At 49.9% G+C, this 18,625-nt stretch overlaps 1 protein-coding gene across 2 annotated transcripts in view; it reads right to left on the bottom strand.

Annotated features, from left to right (window-relative positions):
- Positions 1 to 2,587: 2,587 nt before the first annotated feature.
- The window catches only part of UBASH3A (ubiquitin associated and SH3 domain containing A), a 43,223-nt gene continuing 27,185 nt past the window's right edge, over positions 2,588 to 18,625 (bottom strand). The window contains exons 7-14 of one of the 2 annotated variants that reach the window (XM_005907563.3): positions 17,578 to 17,704; positions 13,605 to 13,704; positions 11,957 to 12,079; positions 10,877 to 10,969; positions 9,793 to 9,937; positions 9,051 to 9,157; positions 5,843 to 5,949; positions 2,588 to 4,400 (exon numbers count right to left, since the gene is read on the bottom strand). In XM_005907563.3, coding sequence (XP_005907625.2) covers positions 4,263 to 4,400; positions 5,843 to 5,949; positions 9,051 to 9,157; positions 9,793 to 9,937; positions 10,877 to 10,969; positions 11,957 to 12,079; positions 13,605 to 13,704; positions 17,578 to 17,704 — 940 coding nt within the window. In that variant the 3' untranslated portion in view covers positions 2,588 to 4,262. The remainder of the gene's footprint in view (positions 4,401 to 5,842; positions 5,950 to 9,050; positions 9,158 to 9,792; positions 9,938 to 10,876; positions 10,970 to 11,956; positions 12,080 to 13,604; positions 13,705 to 17,577; positions 17,705 to 18,625) is intronic. The other variant, XM_070376572.1, reaches the window with a different exon arrangement.

Genomic DNA, 18,625 nt, shown 5'->3' with positions numbered 1-18,625 from the left:
ACTTTGAAATACTTAAAAAAAAAAAAAATTCTCACAGGGTATCTTCTAGTACTTCTACAATTTCACTTTTTACATTTAAATCTTTGATTTTTTTTTTTTAATGAGTGAAAAAATTTCCTTTCCTTTCCCCAGATGGTGACCCCATTGTCTCAACATTGCTGACTTAACCGTCCAATTACCCCCAGTCATCCCATCACCCAGTTTAAGGAACATAAACCCCTGTATTCTGTTTATAGCTCTGCTCTCTCTGCCTGAAATCCAGCATGTCGACCACACTGTTTTAACTACAGTAGCTCTGTAGTGTGTTTACTGTCTCTTGGGGTTACTTCCCTTCCTTCCCCCCATCTCTCTCTTTGGAATTTGTTCATTGTTCCTGGGATGTTTGTTATTCCACATGAACTTTCAAATCCACTTATCTCCCTCAAAAGTCATTTTTACAATTTTCATTTGACTGTGATCCCTCTGTGGGTTCATTTAGGAGACAGCATCTTTGTGGATGTTGAATCTTCCTTTCTGTGTGGGAACCGTCCCAGCCTTCTCTGCGTCCCTCAGGGATAAGCTATGTTCACCAGTCCTGTAAGTGTATTCCTAAGGCATTTATGTTGTGCTGTCATGGCCATGCAAATAGGACATTTCCTGCATTATAGCTCCTAGGGATGTGGCCATAAAGAAAAGCTATTGCCATCTGAATTCACCCTTGAACTCAGCCACATTGCTGAATTCTCTTCTTGGGGTGTGAGGATTTCAGTCTGTTTCATGGGGTTCCAGGCTTGTGGTCCAGGCAAATACTGACAATTGGCTTTCCATGTGACAGTTGCCTGGAAGGAGTGGGGGCTCTGCACGTGCATGGGTGGGAAGGATGTTTCTGTTTCCACTTCATCTTCCACGGCTCCTTGCGCTGATATGGATGGTGTGGGAGGAGCAGTTAGAGCTGTTTGTAGACCTTTGTGAGCCCCTGAGACCAAGTAGTAAAGGGCCTGGGAGAAGGTGAGAACCCCAACTTGTCTCTGTGCAAAGAGGTTCTGGGAGCCCTGGCCGTGACCTAGATGGGTGCCTGGCCCTCCTCCAGGTGGCAGGTTGGCAAAGACATCATGAACTTGGGGGCTGAGAAGGGCAGTGTCCCACAGACCCCTCCTCAAGCACCCATGCTCCCTTGGGGACTCTGGGAAATACATCAGGGTGTCGGCACAGTGTCCCCAGACCTCATTCTTCCCCAGGGCCAGGGCAGGAGGACCTTTGTGTGGCCTGGGTTCTTGCCTTTATTCCTTGTAAGAGCTGCCCACAGGGAGTCAGATCTTTGTGTTTCCTATTTGAAAATAGGTACAGAAAGAGTCAGAAGAGGTCATGCATGAATCTGGATGCATTAAGTGGGTTCGGTTGGTGTGACATTTATTATCTTCCTTGTGGGAACTGCATGCCTCTGGCTGGTCCAGCCCTTCAGAAACATCTGTTTTTGGCATTTGTATCAGTGTTTTTCACGCTCTGTATTAGTGTCCTGGGGCTGCCTTGACAAAGTGCCATAGGCTGGGCAGCTCAAAAAATAGTTGCTAATTAGTCTTACGCTCTGGAGGCTGGGAATCCAAGGCTGAGGTGTGGGCGGGGCTGGTTCTCCTGAGGCCTTTCTCTGGGCATATGGATGGCCGTCTGCTCCGTGTCCTCATGTGGTCATCCTGTGTGTGTCAGGGTCCTCATCTCCTCTTCTTATAAGGACATCGGTCATCTTGGGTTAGGGCCACCCCAGTGAGTGCATTTCACTTTTATTACCTCTTTAAAGGCCTGTCCCCCACCCCCCCAAAAAAAAGTCCCATTCTCAAGTGCTGGGGTTAGGACTTCATCTGAACGAATTTTGGGAAGGGAAGACAGGATTCAGCAACACAACTCGTAGCTGAAGCGTCTCAAATTTGGCTCTAAAATAAGACTGGCTTCAGCGGAACGTGACGGGTCTTTCTCCTCAGAGAAACTCAGCAGAGTGTTTGCAGGGACTGGTGGCCCCAGAACCTGCGGCTCAGTGCTTCTCCATCACAGGTGTGAGTTCAGGATCCCCGGCTCCTCGGCAACCCAGCCCTAGGCCAACTCCTCCTCCAGCTTCAGCCTCCTCCCTTCTTCTGAGAAAGCTCAGCTGGGAAGAATCCCAGTCATCGCGCCCCCAGATTCATAGACAGCGTTTGCTGGGTCGGGGATGCGAGTAAACCACGCTGGGGGGTTCCTTTCAAGTTTTGTTCCTGTCCATAGGTGAAGACATCGAAGAGATGATGTGGGGAGCGGGGAGGGTTGGAGGTGGGAGCTTGTGGGAACAGGATGTCTGTTTCCAGATGATATCAGATGATATCAGCAGGGGTCAGATGAGGCTTGTGAACCCCGAGGACCAGCAGGGCCAAAGGAAAGAAGAAAGTGCTCAGAAATTTTTTTTTTTTTTGGTTTCTTATTAGTTCACCAAAAACTTATGCCAAATAATGAAACACTTCCAAAGGCACCTCGCTCTGCACCCCTCCCCAGCACAGTTCTGTGCTCCAGCCGCCTCCCACCCACTCCCCCCACCTCCCACTTGAGGGTCATTCTAGAAGTCAAGAATGACAGAAGAGGGCTTTTCTACCTTTGTTGCAGAAGGAGGTCTTGTCAACCAGCATTATAGGATATAAAGAGAACTGTGTCCCTTGCATACTTGACCTCAAGCTCTGAGGTTCAGACCCATCTTGTTGTCTGGTGTAGACGCCCACAGGTAGTCCAGTGAGGAGGAGGTGGTGGTTTGTCTCCTTCACCACTCAGGCCATGAGACCCAGAAGCCTCAGCCCACAGAGGGTGAACCCAGATGTCTTGGGGACCACCCCAAAGAAGTGGCGAATGTGTAAATCCCACAAGCTTGACTTGTGACATTTTTATTCACCATCATGATTAGGAATGTCAGTGTGGCACTGGTGTATCCAGAAAAGAATAGAGGTGTTGGGGTCAGCAGAGTGTCTCAGCGTGACTGCGCCCTCCCTCTGAGCACTCTGAGGGCTATTTCTTCTTCTTGGGCAAGGATGGGGTGAGAGGACGGAGCTGGGTGCCCCCTCCATTGACTGCCTGGACCAGCTTGTTCAAAGTCAGAGCACCCTTGGCTGCACCATCCCTGGAGGCTTCACTGTGCCTGGGTGGGGGTCCTCTCTGGTTTCCCTCTCCTGACAGTCAGGGCGGGACCCACCCCCTCCATTTTTCAAAGCCCTCCTCCCAGCTCCACTGGATCAAAATGGAGCAAAAGAGAAGCTGAGTAAGCACCAAGGGGTGTCACAAGCCTTCCACCCTGGCCTCTGCATAAATAGCCCAATGCGCTTGGGAGCACGGGGGCTGATGGGCTGAAGGGTGGCCCCTGAGAGGTGCACGCCCTGAGCCCTGGGCCCGTGACTGTGTCACACGGTACGGCGAAGGGGACTTTGCGGGTGGAATTAAGTTAAGGGTCTTGAGATGGGGAGATATTCAGATTGTTGGGTGGGTTCAGTGTAATCTGAGGGAATTCACAAAAGGGAGATGGGAGAGTCAGCAGCAGAAGGCGATGTGACTGTGTAAGTAGAGGAGCAGGGGGATCTGAAGGGGCGCCACCGCTGCCTTTGAGGATGGAGGAGGGTGCCAGGGGCCAGGAGTGCGGGCACCTCTGAAGGCCAGAGAAACAGAATCAGACTCTCCCTGAGGGCTGTGGAAGAAGAGTACTCCTCTGGCCCATTTCAGAACTGCTGGCCTGCAGGGCTGCAACAGAGTAAATGCATGTGTGTTTAAAACTTATGTCTCTAACCACCACCATGGGCTCACTCATTATAGCAGCAGCAGGTCACTGATACCTGGTCTGTGGACACCAAGCTCGGTTCCTGGTTTTTATCTGGTAGGTGGTTTCCTTGCACCATTTTATTCAATATTTTACCTCCTTCAGCCTGTGTGGAAACAGCCCAAGAGTGATTGAAACAGAAAAAGGAAAAATAGCTGGGAACTTGACAAAAACATATAAAGTGGAATTTTCCCTGGGGTAGGCTTGGGGTGGGTCTGGAACCAGAGTCACGGGTCCTCATCCCCCGCCAAGTGGCACGGCAGATGCACAGGGTACAAGATGGTGTCCCCACAGCCTAGCTCGCAGGGTGGCGGTTGGCAGATGACCAACACTCCGGTGTCTGAAAGTGCGTTTTGTGCTTCTGTGAATCACCTCGGGGAAACCCCCATCCCTTCAAGATAGCAGTGCCTCACAGCCTCTGCAGAGTCCCTTCTCTCCAATGTGAGGCATGCAAACAGAGGTGGCATCAGTTGCCCTGGATCCAGTTCCTCCAGTTAAACGCAGAGTTGGAGCCGTGAGTCAGCGTCTTCACAGGTGGGTTCACCAACTCCCATTTTCCTTCCTCTTTGTTTTCTTCGCAGAAGCACATACCCAGAGATGGGACCTGGAGCAGAGTTAAATCAGTTATTAATATTCCATACCAGGTTGATCAATTTTAGACTTGTTCTCAAGCCAGCAGCCTTGAAGCCTGGCATGATACATCCATGCTGGCACTGTGGCCTTGAACTCGGCACCAACATCTAACACAGTGGCCCCCAGGGGGACTCCCTGCCCCTCCCACAGCAGTGGGAAGTGTCTGCAGACCTCACTGTCTGTCACAACTGGGGGTGCCATGGCATCTCAGGGTGACGGAGGACTGTATTTTTTCCTGGCAGCGCAGGGAGGGGCTCAGAGACCCAAGGGCTTTGCACAGCAAAGAGAGGTGCTGGCTGGGCCAGGCTGGGCCAGGGGTCTGCTCTTCTGCAGCCCCCAGGCCACTCTGGGGCTCAGAGACACCTTGCTGCCCACACCTGCAGCAAACAAGCTGTGGCCGGCAATGGTGCCATGACCTGGTCAGAGACTATCGCTCGTCACAGGCGTTGTCTGCACTGCTTCACTCCCAGCCTCAAGGCCGGTCAATCAACTGATTAACTTGATGAAAAGGACAAGGGCAGAGGGCAAGTCTATCCCTGAGTAGGTCTCTGGGACAGGGAATGGGGAGGGCTGAGTCCTGAGTTTGCCTGCCTCCTTCGTCTTGCCAATGGGAGGAAAGCCATCTCTGCTTTGCTGGGTGATGCTCTACAGGTTGGCCCACTTGTTATTCTTCTCTACACATCCATCACCCACTTGATTTTTCAGTATGTGTTGAGGGCAGGAGGAGAAGGGGACGACAGCGGATGAGATGGTTGGATGGCATCACCGACTCAATGGACAAGAATCTGAGCAAACTCCCAGAGATAGTGAAAGGCAGGGAAGCCTGGTGTGCTGCAGTCCATGGGGTCCAGAGAGTTCATGACTGAACAACAACACGTGACCCCGGCCCAGCACCAGGCACTCTGACAGCTTCAACAAGCTCCTATGTTCCATGGCTTGATGACTCCAAAGGCTAGAGGGAGGGGCTGCTTTCTGTCTGTCTGCAGTCTCCCCCCTCACCCACCACCATCCCCAGAGCAAGCCAGCCCAGTAACTGGTCTTTCTCTTCTTTCTTAATTTGCTTAACCCCCGCACCTACCCTCACCAAATGGACCATGTGCTCGACTACTAGAGTGGTAAGGACTTATCATATGACCTGATTATAAAAGTCCTCTGTCTTGTTTTTTATATTAACTTGGCAGCAAATGGCCAAAGCTGTCATGATGATAAAGATGACATCCTCTGACAGACCCCTGCCTGAGGCTACCCTTTGCACAAGAGGCAGCGGACTCCTTCTCAGGGGACAAGGTGGGGGTGTCCCTGCTGCCCTGGGTTGTTCAGGACATTTGTTTCTGTTCTGAAAAGGGGGTGTGGGGACCCGCATCCTCAGGCTGCCTGCTTCCGTGGCCCCAAGAGAAAAGAGGGGGCACGTACCTTTCTCACGAGCTGGGCGAAGTCCGCGCAGTCCCGGGGCGGCAGCCCAAGCAGCGGGCGAGTGCAGGTGTCCAGCGCCGAGCTGTGGCCCACGACCAGGATGATGCCTGCCGTTGAAGGAAAGCACCCCGAGTCAGGGCAGGCACAGAGGATGCCCCTTATCAGACAGGGGCCCCAAAGTGGTCGAGTGGAATAAACTTGTGGTGCCCCGAGGCCTTGGCAACCCCGTGGAGGCAGACATGGTTGGTAACAGGTTAATAACACTGGCAACTGGCCTCTGGTTTGCGTGCAAGGTCTTCTGAGCCTGTCACATCCTCACACAGGGTGGGTGCAGACATACCCGCCCTCAAGCTTCAGGGATGGGAGAGTGCCATGCTCTGAGCTGTGTCGACAAGGCCTGTGAACTTGAGCTTGATCAGCTGGTCATCACAATGGACCACAGAGGACTCTCACTTTATGGAAGGACCTTCAGAGTCCAGGGCAACATGTATGGGCAGCCAAGGCTGGGATGAAGCCAGGCTGGGGAGTTAGACCTGCTGCTGAGTCAGGGAGACCCTGCGGCTGTACCCACTGAACCACCTGAGGAGGAAACTGGAACCCGAGCTTCCTTGGAAAGTCCTGGGCCACAGAGTAATCCATTCAGGTGACTGTAAGGACTTCCCAGGTGGCATAGTGGTAAACAACCTACCTGTAATGCAGGAGACACTAGAGACGAAGGTTCAATCCCTGGGTTGGGAAGATCCCCTGGAGAAAGGCATGGCAGCCCACTCCAGTATTCTTGCCTGGAGAATCCCATGGACAGAGGAGCCTGGCAGGCTACAGTCCATGGGGTTGCAATGGCACCATTACTTTGGAGGCCACATCTCGTGCATCTCCTGCACTGCAGGCAGGCTCTTTACCACTGAGTCACAGGTGAAGCCTGTAACATTCTTGCTATTCCAGACATGTCCGCTCCTTTCCTCTTTAGTTTTTTAGTTTAGTTCAGTCGCTCAGTTGCGTCCGACTATTTGCAACCCCATGAATCGCAGCACGCCAGGCCTCCCTGTCCATCACCAACTCCCGGAGTTCACTCAGACTCATGTCCATCGAGTCAGTGATGCCATCCAGCCATCTCATCCTCTGGCGTCCCCTTCTCCTCCTGCCCCCAATCCCTCCCAGCATCAGAGTTTTTTCCAGGGAGTCAACTCTTCTCATGAGGTGGCCAAAGTACTGGAGTTTCAGCTTTAGCATCATTCCTTCCAAAGAAATCCCAGGGCTGATCTCCTTCACAATGGACTGGTTGGATCTCCTTGCAGTCCAAGGGACTCTCAAGAGTCTTCTCAACACCACAGTTCAAAAGCATCAATTCTTTGGCGCTCAGTTTTCTTCACAGTCCAACTCTCACATCCATACATGACCACTGGAAAAACCATAGCCTTGACTAGATAGACCTTTGTTGGCAAAGTCATGTCTCTGCTTTTGAATATGCTATCTAGGTTGGTCATAACTTTCCTTCCAAGGAGTAAGCGTCTTTTAATTTCATGGCTGCAGTCACCATCTGCAGTGATTTTGGAGCCAAAAACATAAAGTCTGACACTGTTTCCACTGTTTCCCCATCTATTTCCCATGAAGTGATGGGACCAGAAGCCATGATCTTCATTTTCTGAATGTTGAGCTTTAAGCCAACTTTTTCACTCTCCACTTTCACTTTCATCAAGAGTCTTTTGAGTTCCTCTTCACTTTCTGCCATAAGGGTGGTGTCATCTGCATATCTGAGGTTATTGATATTTCTCCCGGCAATCTTGATTCCAGCTTGTGTTTCTTCCAGTCCAGCATTTCTCTTGATGTACTCTGCATATAAGTTAAATAAGCAGGGTGACAATATACAGCCTTGACGTACTCCTTTTCCTATTTGGAACCAGTCTGTTGTTCCATGTCCACTTCTACAACATTCAAATATCCCTTGAGGGTAGATTATACATCTTCTTCACTGAGATTTTCCCCATGATGTTCTATTTGATGCCTGACACATGGATGATGTTCACATTTGCTAACTTAAGTCTTATAGGATTGGCTTTTCATGTTTCACCATGGACATTTTCATATATACCCCAAAGGCAGGTCTGATGAATCCCTGTGTCCTCATTAGGGAGCTCCAACATTTGTTGATGTTCTGCCCCTCTGGTATCATCTGTTACCTGACATCCTTCCCCGTGAGGTATTTTTATTTTTACTGAAGTATAGTTGATGTGCAATATTATATAAGGCATACAATATAGTGATTTGCAATGTTAACAGTTATACTCCATTCATAGTTACTGTAAAATATTGGCTGTTTTCCCCGTGTTGCACAGTAGATCCTTGCAGCTTATTTTATACCTAGCAGTTTGTATCTCCTGCTCCCCTCTTCCATCTTGCCCCTCCCTACTTCCCTCTCCCCACTGCTTCACTCTCCCACCACTCATTCATTCTCTATATCTGTGCGTCTGCTTCTTTCTGTGTTATATTCACTAGTTTGTTGTATTTTTAGATTCCACGTACAAGTGCCGTGTTTGTCTTTCTCTGTCTGACTTATCTCACTTAGCATAATGCCCTCCAAGTCCATCCATGTTGTTACAAATGTCAAAATTCCATCCTTTTTATGGCCGAGTGGCATTCCATTGTACATAGGTACATCTTAATTTGTTCGTTGGATAATGAACACTTCATGCAGTTTTTTAGAGCATAGCCCAAACATCACGCTACTTCTCAGGATGTACCACAGTTTGCATCTCCAAATGAGGACTTCTCATTTTTACACAACTGCCATACCATTACCCCACTAACAAAATTAAGTGTTTTTTAAATATTTCCATATTCACCTTCCATATTTAAATTTCTCTAATGGTCTCAGCCATCAACTTAAACAGATGTTTTGTTTGAATTGTCATTTAGACACGACCCAACATTTGGTAGTTTGGTTCTTAGCTTCTACTTTTGTTTCCTGGGAAGTGGGCATGGGTGGTCTGTGTTGACCCTGTGATCCTGGGTCCCATCGGTTCCGGAATTGGGGGCCCCAGGGTTGGGGGTGGCGTGTGTCTCTACAGAGGCAGTGTGCAGCACTCTGGAGGTGGGGAAACTGGATGGGGAGGTCAGGGCATTCCTAGGTTCAAAATCAGCCATTTCTAACTCAGAGGTAGGGGACTCTGGCCCCAGGGGCTGCTGGCACCAAGGTCGCTGGGGCACTTACCATCCTGTGGGCAGGTGCTGACGATCTGTTCCATGCTCACTGCACACCTGTGCACGTAATCATCATAGCTCTCGGCTGGCAGGAGAGAGGCGAGGGGGAAGGCGGGCCTGGAGGAGGAGAGGGGAGCTGCCATTCTGGCCCATGTGTCAACAGAAGGAGCGAGATGGCTCTGCCTTTAGCTAGGGCTCATGGTCAGCAGTGAGCCTCCAGTTTTGTGCCCCAAACCAGCAAAGGGCTGGTGTTGGGGGCTGCAGCCTGCATTGTCACTGAGCAACAGGCACACAGGCTTGTGATGGCAGAGCCAGCTACGGGCGGTTCTCTGGCTGACACATGCTAGCCGGGCTCCCTGACCCTCTTCTCAGTGGGCTGGACCTGTAGGCTTCACGTCCAACCTTGTGGACTGAGTTCAGTCAGAACCCCTCACCCCCTGTATCTGACCACCCTGGATACCTGAGCAAACTCGGCACCCCGTCCACCTCCAGATGTGTCTGTCCCCCTACCTGTCTGCAGTAAGGATTGTTTAAGGTCTGCAAGAATCGCCCTATTCTTATATGAACTTCCCACCCCACCCCTCTCCTGGTTGAAAAATCCCCACTGGGCCTTGTATTTGGAGAGAAGTCCCATCTCTCTTCTTCTGCCACGCCCCACTGCAATGGTCCCTCGTGAATAACACCTTCATCATCATCTTTAAACAAGCAGCAGGAAGCCTAGTTGCAGACACCATGACCGTGAGGCGGCTCACCTGTAATCCAGGCTGACGTTGAAATCTGCCTCCTTCATCTCTTCCAGGGTCATGAGGGTGGGGGTGGTTTTGCCGGCCTCCCATTTGGTCCATTCAAAGATGCCAGGTTCCACTCTTATCTTAACTTTTTTCTCCAGTTTGAACTCTGAATTCAACAGAACACACGTGTTTATCATCTTCAGGGTTTATTTTGGCTTTCTGTAAAAAAGTCTCTTCCTAGGTCTAAATCAACCCTTTGGGGGGAAAAAAACGTAATTTTATTTCATGCACAGTCATGCTAGTTCTCAGACAAGAGCCACTGGGCAGTTGGAGGCTATCAGGATGACCCTCTGTCCATCAGGAAGGACCGGAGTCTCCCGGGATCTGGGAGACACCTGCAGCCCCCTGGTGCTCACCCTATCCTTGCGTGGGCCCCACTGCACACGGCACTTGGGCTCATCCTCAGGTTAAGAAGGAGCACACCCATGAGGACTTGGCTGGTCCACTGATCCTCGGAAAAGATGAACAATTGTGGAGCCTGTTAGTCACACAGAAGTGCCATCCTGGCAAACACTTAGCCCAGACCGAGCCAAAGCAGAGGGTGGATCGGAGTCATCTTCTAGAACATTCTAACTCTCCCAACTCACCCTACCCTAGGATTTTTTTTTTTAATGAGAAAAAAAAAAGCTCCACTTTCTATTGTAAATTAGAAAACTGGAAATGGAAGTCATGATCTGTTTTGCCAAAAATAGCACATATTTTTGCTATAGAAAAACACATTCCATAAACTGATTTTTTTTCACACCTTTGATAACTCCTCCTCCAATGACATCCTTTCCTGCTCTTCTAAGCTCAGCACCAACCTCTCTTAAAAAACTCATGCATAAGGTGGTCAAAGGCAAATTAAAATCTTGACCTTCCAGAAATGCTAACAGGCTCAGTGCCTCCTCACAATTCTCAGGGGCTGGTTTGCAACTGTCTTGTAAATTTAGACTGTCATTCACAGCCATCCACTTTCTTTGCACCTCTGCTCACTGCCCTCTCCCCCCAGAGAAGAACCATGAGGTCACGGCCATGTGAGAAGGTCGCTGCAGTTCTCACTGACCTCCCAGTATATGTTTGGCCGTCTGCAAACAGCGGAGGGCGGGGGAGCTGAAGACTGAGGTGATCCTGATGCCGCTGTCCAGCAGAGCTTCCCCTGGAAAACAGCAGTGGGAAATGTGCCCTCTTCATCACTGTAGCTGCCCAAGGGGGCAACTTCGGAGGGCAGCTTACTACCTGTGGCAGGAAAGCTTTTATGTAGCTCCATGATTCCCACCCCCAGTGTATGCACCCCGTACGATTGTGCCTGATGTGTGGGTGGAAACCGTGATTAAGGTCAGCCAGCATGGCCCCAGGGAGGAGCTGGTTTTAGTATGTTCCTCCAGTTAACCACTGTGTGACTTGGGAAGCCCATGAACCTTCCCGATTCTAGATTTGAGTTTCTTAATTCATAGAATGCAGACCAAATGAGCTCAATGGCCTCTTCTCTTCCATAAGGTCAATCATGTGGAACCAGAACCTCAGACAAAACAAAAGCCCAAAGGGACAGATTTTGAAATAAAATCAAAGACAGGATGTATCTTTCAATTTTTAAAATGACATCCTTAGTGTACACAGTGATCACTGATTTTTTTTTTCCTTTTCTCTCTTGTTCTTTTTATCCCTTTCATTCCTCCTGACTTCCCCACCAACCCATTCCTGGGTCAAGTCTCTGAGCTTCCTACTTGCTGTGTGATCTTGGGTTACTATGTGATCTTGGGCAACATACTTAACCTCTCTGGGCCTCAGTTTCTTCATCAGCAGAGTGAGGATAATGCTATTACTGCCTTCAAAGCATGTGGCAAGGGCTCAGTACGAGTGAGTGATAATCACTGCTACAATCACTGTTACTGTTCTCTTGGTTGTTGCTATTTAATCGCTAAGTTGTGTCTGACTCTTGCAACCCCATGGACTGTAGCCCGCCAGGTTCCTCTGTCCATGGGATTCTCCCGGCAAGAATGCTGGAGTGGGTTACCATTTCCTTCTCTAAGGGATCTTCCCAATCCAGGGGTTGAACCCTTCATTTCCTGCCTTGGCAGGCAGATTTTTTACCACCAAGCCACTTGGGAAGCCCCATTCCTCCTAGGTTGAGCCTCAAACATACCTGCCATCCTGGACTGGAAAATTCCACAAGACGATAATGGTGGATCGTTTTCAAAGTCTTTGATGCCGCGGCTCCGTTTGGGCAGGCTGCGAGGGAAGTTCAGGTCTGGCCGGTAATATCTTCCTACAGCATAAATAAGTACCAGTTGTTCAATTCCATCAAGTTAGGTCATACCTGTCCCACTAAATGCTTAAGATCAAGACCCACATTTGAAGCACAGTAATTAAACTGTTGTCAACGGTGTTTTTTCTTGAATGCACCCTGCAATGTAGATTAAATTTCAGGAGGAAATTCTACTCTACTCAGCACACATTTCCTCAAACTCAGAAAACCTGTGTTTCATCTGCAGGCACCACCAGACCTTCTTCATCTTCTCAAAACCCCTCCCAAAGATACACTCGTGCAACTGCCCTGATTAAGAACAAGCATCTCCATGACTGACTTAGCTTAACTCAATACGAATCTCAAATTGGCATTAATTAGTTAGATGCAATTCAACCCATCTCCATGGCTTTAAGGTGTCACATTGCCTGTGGGCCGGAATACAGAGAGCAGGAGTGGGTCCTGCATTGTGTGCTGTTAGTCAATTGCTTCAGGCTGGAGAATTCCATGGACAGAGGAGCCTGGTGGGCCACAGTCCACAGGGTCGCAGAGAGTCCGACACGACTGAGCAACTTCATGTTCGCTTTCACTTTTCACGGGGATTCACTGGGACTGCCCTGCCCCCACCCCAATCCATTCAGAGGCTCAGAGCACTTTGGTTCACCTTGAGTTTGACCTTGAACTCTGCTTGGATGGTCTGGTGCACATCCTGGCACCACCAGTGACTAGTTGTGTATTAGAGGCAGCTGACTGACTCCCCTTATCTGTAAAACGTGGGCGACGATATAGTTGTTTGAATGAGTCAGTAAGGAGATGCCTGGAGCCCACAGCCTGGCTCAGAGTAAACAGTCAGTAGGGTTAGGTCTGATCTCATCCTCAGATTATCTGTGATCCCCACAGAGGACTCCGTAACACACCAAGCCCTCACATCCTCTCACATGTCTCCCAGACATCCTGGCCACAACAGATTCTAGCAGCCAAATTCCTCTCCCGAGACCTGCTCTATGTATGTCATGTGGCCGGTCAACACTTGTGCCTGAACACACCAGCCCAGCCTTCCAACAGTTCACCAATCAGAGAGAGGTAGCGGCTGTTTTCCATATCTTGTCTTCTTAGGTTCTATGCAAGATTTTTCTAGAAGCCGCCTCCCCAGAATTTCCATTGACAGAGACTTTGCTGGAACTGGAAGCTTTAAGGGCTTTTATTAAATGCCAAAGTGTTAACTGCTTCTGCACGGAAGGTGGTATTTGTTTTCCATTCAAAGAGAAGTTCCGTCATTTTTATCATATTCTCAAGAGCATCTATGACTCCCCACATGTGAACCTATTCTATTGAGTCTTCTGCCTCCGTGATGCTTCATCTGTGGTCACTTTGTGAAGCAGAGGGCAGAGCTCCAAAGAAGCTGAGGATCTGGGAGGAGGTTAGGTTCTGATGGGAGTTCAGTCTGAGTAAAGAATGGTGCCCCAGGGCTCTGACTAAGCATACTGAGACGTGATCTGTGTTAGCTCTAATTCCTCTGTTTGGATCCTGCCAGGACTGTACTTACCATCGGGTGTTGTACACTGCTGCAGCCAGGACTTCCCGAAGATCTGGTCCACCCTCTCCCCATGGCGTACCACCAGGACGCTTCTCCTCACTATCGTGGCCTGGGATGGGGGGAGGAGAGACGCCTGAGGTTTAACACTGCGTTCTGAGACTTGTCCCCGGCCCCCACTCCAAGGCATCCCTCCCGTCCTTGTTCAATAGCTATGCTGTGCTGTACTCAGTCACTTCAGTCATGTCTGATTCTTTGCAACCCTGTGGACTGCAGCCTGCCAGGCTCCTCTGTCCATGGGATTCTCCAGGCAAGAATGCTGGAGTCGATTGCCATGCCCTCCTCCAGGGGATCTTCCCCACCCAGGGATTGAACCCACGTCTCTTATATGTCCTGCATCGGCAGGTGGGTTCTTTACCACTAGTGTCAGCTGGGAAGCCTGTTGAGCAGCTGCAGCCTGTCTTACCGGGGCCTTTACAATGAGGTGGGAGTAGAATCATCTGTTATTTCTTGCAGCCTTTAATGTTCTGGGCACTAGAGTGCACACAGGAAGTGGAGAGAAAGTGGAATGAATGGTCCACCCCTCAGCACATCGGTTTTCCACCTTCCCTCTTCTTCCAAGTGCCTACCCTGGTCTTGTCCCTTCAGGCTGCTGGAATGAAACATTTTCTGACCCAGGGATTGAACTTGGGTCTCCCACATTGCAGGCAGATTCTTTACCTTCTGAGCCACCAGGGAAATCCATAATCTATAGTATTAACATAATAGTATAAAATACATATTACATGGTATAATAGATCTATATATATGATACGTAGATAAGTACAGATCTTTTTTTAACTTGTGATGGGTTACATTTCAATAAAACCATCATAAGTTGAAAATGTCTTACGTCAGAAATGCATTTAATGCATCGAAACTACTGACCACCTAGCTCAGCCCAGTCTGCCTTAACCATGTTCAGACACCTATATTAGCTGACTAAGGGGCAAACTCATCTATCACAAAGCGTATTTTATAATTGTGGTAAACATTTCCTGTGACTTGCTGGATACGGTACTGAAAGTGAAAAATGGAACGGCTGTCTAGGTGCAGCATGGTTATCAGTGTATCAGTATTTCACCCTCGTGATCAAGGGCTAATGGGGCTGTGCTGCCACTGCCAAGCATCAGAGAGAGGACTGGACTACACATCACTAGTCTTGGAAAAGAGCAGAATTCAAGTATTTAAAATTCTACTGAACGATTTGCTTTTACATCATCGTAAAGTCAAAAGATTGTAAGTTGAACCTTATAAGTTGGGGACCACCTGTATCTAATGTATCTATCTATGTATCTTCTATGTATCTATTATCTGTCTATCTGTCTATCTATCATTTATCCATCCATCCATCCTAGTCTCTTCTGTTGCTGGCACTGGTCCTCTTCTGAGGGGCCCTCCAGGACCACCCAGGTGTTGGCATGTTAAAGATGGTTCTCTGCTTGGTGTCAGGGTATATGTTTAGCTATGAGTAACCAGGGAAGAGGGGCTTCCCAGGTGGCACTAGTGGTAAAGAACCCACTTGCCAATGCAAGAGATGTAGAGAGACACAAGTTTGATCCCTGGGTTGGGAGGATCCCCTGGAGGAGGGCATGGCAACCCACTTGGAGAATCCCAAGGACAGAGGAAGCTGGTGGGCTACAGTCCATGGGGGTCACAAAGAGTCGAACATGACTGAGCGACTGAACAGCAATTCTGGAGCAGAATGGGAAATTCCACATCAGCACAGGCCCGTGGTCTCCTGTGACTTGTGCCGTCAGCATCCGGAGCACCTGTGCCTGATTCTGGGACACAGGGAGTCGTCCACAGGTGCCCCACTTAGGGGGTCTCACTGGGGCTGAGGACAAGCGTGGAAAGACGAGTCACAGATGCTAGAGGATGGAGGGGGAGCAGAGCTGATGGTGCTGCCACAGGAGGTGGGCAGGGGGCACTCCACGGAGGACGCAGGACTTGGTCATGCCTGGGGTCAGGGTCACCAGGGATGTTATAGCACCCACTTCAGGGGCTGAAAACAAAAGTAGCTTGTTCCCTTCTGGTTCTGAAAGCTATCACAGGGCCAGTTCCCCTCAGAAGCTCTAGGAGAGGGTCCTTCCTGCCTCTTTGAGCTCCCGGCAGCCCCAGCATCCTTGGCATGTGGCTGCCTTGGTGTGTGGCTCCAGGTTCTGCCTCCTGGGCACATGGCTTCTCCCTGAGTGCTGTGTCTCCTCTTCTACGCGCATCACACCCCTGCTTTTGGTGATTTGGTTTAGGATCACGGGATAATCCAGAACAACCTCTCCACTGAGATCCTCATCTCAGTCCCACAGGCAGACACACGTTTCCTTGTAAGTTTCACAGGCGGCAGGAATTGAGACCTCACTTCTTTGGGGCCGTTGTTCAGCCCACTACATGATTGTTTTGGCATACCTGTAGCCAGTTTTCCTTTCTCACCATGTGGATGAAGTGGTCTCAGACCAGAGGAGGGTTCCATTCACAAGGACTGGTGTCAGGGTCTCACCCACTAAACACCAGCACGTTCACACAGAGGCTGAGCCTGAGGCTGAGCTTTTCCACCTAATCCTCTCCTTGTTCAATCTGAAAAGAGGGGGCTCAGCCTCAGGGGGCCCCCAGCCCTACTCTAGGCCAGTTCTCCCCCTCCCCAGTAAGACTGAGGCAGGCAGCCGGTGGTGCCCATCTGTGTCTGCCTGGGGCTGGCAGGCCTCTGGCCCCCAGTCAGTGGCTCCTCTTCCCGGGCTGTTGTCCCCCTGAGGACCGGGCTAGAGGTCACCGTGATGCCCTCACGCTGTTCTGGTTCCCCTGCCCTGTGTGCAGCTCTTGTCTGACCTAGAGGCAGCCTCTGGGGGCTGGTGAGTTCTTGGGGCAGGAGTCAGCTGGCTGATGGCAGAGTTAGGGAGAGAGCATGGCAAACTGGGAGGGCTGGGCCTCTGCCCCTTCCCCAGCATGTGTCCTGGCCCCGTGAGTGACTGAGCTTTGGTCACGAGTACTGAGCTTTAGACAAGAGCTGTATGTGGACACTGTGGACACTGTCCTGTGGACACTGGACAGGTTCACAGCCATGTGTGTGTGTGTATATGTGTGTGTGTGTGTATATGTGTGTGTGTGTATATGTGTGTGTGTGTATATGTGTATGTGTAGTGTGTGTGTATGTGTATATATGAGTGTGTGTATATGTATATGTGAGTGTGGATATGTGTGTGTATGTGTATATGTGTGTATGTGTGTGTATATATGTGTGCAAGTGTATGTGTATATGTGTATGTGTAGTGTGTGTATGTGTGTATATGTGTGTATGTGTATATGTGTGTGTATGTGTATATGTGAGTGTGTGTATGTATATATGTGTGTGTAGTGTGTGTGTATGTGTATATGTGTGTGTGGTGTGTGTATGTGTGTGTATATGTACATGTAGTGTATATATGTATATGTGTATGTGTGTGTGTGTATGTGTAGTGTGTGTGTATGTGTATGTGAGCATGTGTGTGTGTGTGTGATGTGTATGTGAGTGTGTATATGTGTGTGTATATGTGTGTGTATGAGTGTATGTATGTGTATATATGTGTGTGTGTGTATATGTGTGTATGTGTATATGTGAGTGTATGTATGTGTGTGTGGTGTGTGTGTATGTGTATATGTGTGTGTGTGGTGTGTATATATATGTATATGTGAGTGTGTGTATGTGTGTATGTATGTATGTGTGTATGTGTGTATATGTGTATATGTGAGTGTGTGTATGTGTATATGTATATGTGTGTGTGGGTCACCCTCTTCCCCGGATGGACGGAGCAGAGGGATGTGGTAGCAGAAGGATGGGCCCTTTGCTGGCCCACCCAGGCCTGAGCTCCAGGAAGCAGTGTCTGAATGAAAGCTGCTCCTGGGGGGCCAAGTTTCCCCGGAGCTGACCCAGGGCACGGTTGCGTGGTTTGTTTGGCATCAAGGGCCCCGTTACCTGTAGGGACTGCAGGCTGCTGAGGCTCCTGGACGAGGATGGTGGGTTGGGCTCCCCGTTCCGTCTGCTGCTGGCCTCGCCGTCCTTTCTGGAGTTCAGGTCAGGGGTTACACTGAAGGTGTATGTCCTGTGGGAGAGGAGAGGGATGTCATGTCACATGGACACTGGGAGGCACTCAGTCATCACGTGATTGAGAACACAGGAGACTAGATGGGTGGGTGGGGTCATTTTGAGGGTGAAACAAAACAATGGTTCAAAACAGCTCTGTGCCCAAAGCATGGCATCTCCAGAGGAATGGTGGTGGTTTGTCTTCTCCATCACCACCTGTTATGGACTGAACTGTGTGTCCCCAGATGTCTAGTTGTGATGCTCAGGACCTCCAAATGGGACTCTATGTGGAGGTAGAGCCTTTAAAGAGCGGATGAAGTTAACATGAGGTTACCAGGGTGGGTGCTCATTCAACCTGCCCAGGTCCTCCTGAGAAGAGATCAGGACTAGAGGGAGGACCCTGTGGGGACACAGAGAGGAGACGACCATCTATACACCCAGGAGGAGGCCTAGGGAGCTTGAGCTTGGCCTTCCAGCCTCCAGGACTGTGAGAGAAGGGACACCTGCTTAAGCTGCCTCGTCTGTGCTGCCTTGTCACTGGGCAGCCAGGGCATCATCCTCTTAGATTCACCTTCCAAAGGCATGAAGATGCTCGTGGTGGGGATGCGGGGCTAAGGGAGTAGAACAGACACATCAGTGCCATGGAAACACACAGAAAAGGCACCCATGCATGAGTGGGCAGGTGGGCAAACTCAGTACCCAAGCAGTTGTAGACAGAGTGGAGGCTGCTGCTGGTCCAGGGGATCAAGAAAGCTGCCCTGGGTGGGCAGTTGCTTGGGAGCTCTGAGGACCACCCAGGGCACACAAGAGCTGTGAGAACCCCAGAAGGCCAGCGGGTGGTGATGCCGAGGTAGAGGACAGGGTAGGGGCCAGAGGAGGAGCGTGAAAGAGGAACTAAGAGCCAATGGTCATGGAAATCCTCCAACAAGAAATTGCCAGG

Source organism: Bos mutus, chromosome 1 (assembly GCF_027580195.1).
Source record: "Bos mutus isolate GX-2022 chromosome 1, NWIPB_WYAK_1.1, whole genome shotgun sequence".
NCBI classification, from domain to species: Eukaryota; Metazoa; Chordata; class Mammalia; order Artiodactyla; family Bovidae; genus Bos; species Bos mutus.
The sequence above is the reverse complement of the archived record's forward strand: the minus strand, read 5'-3'. Positions and strand labels throughout refer to the sequence as shown.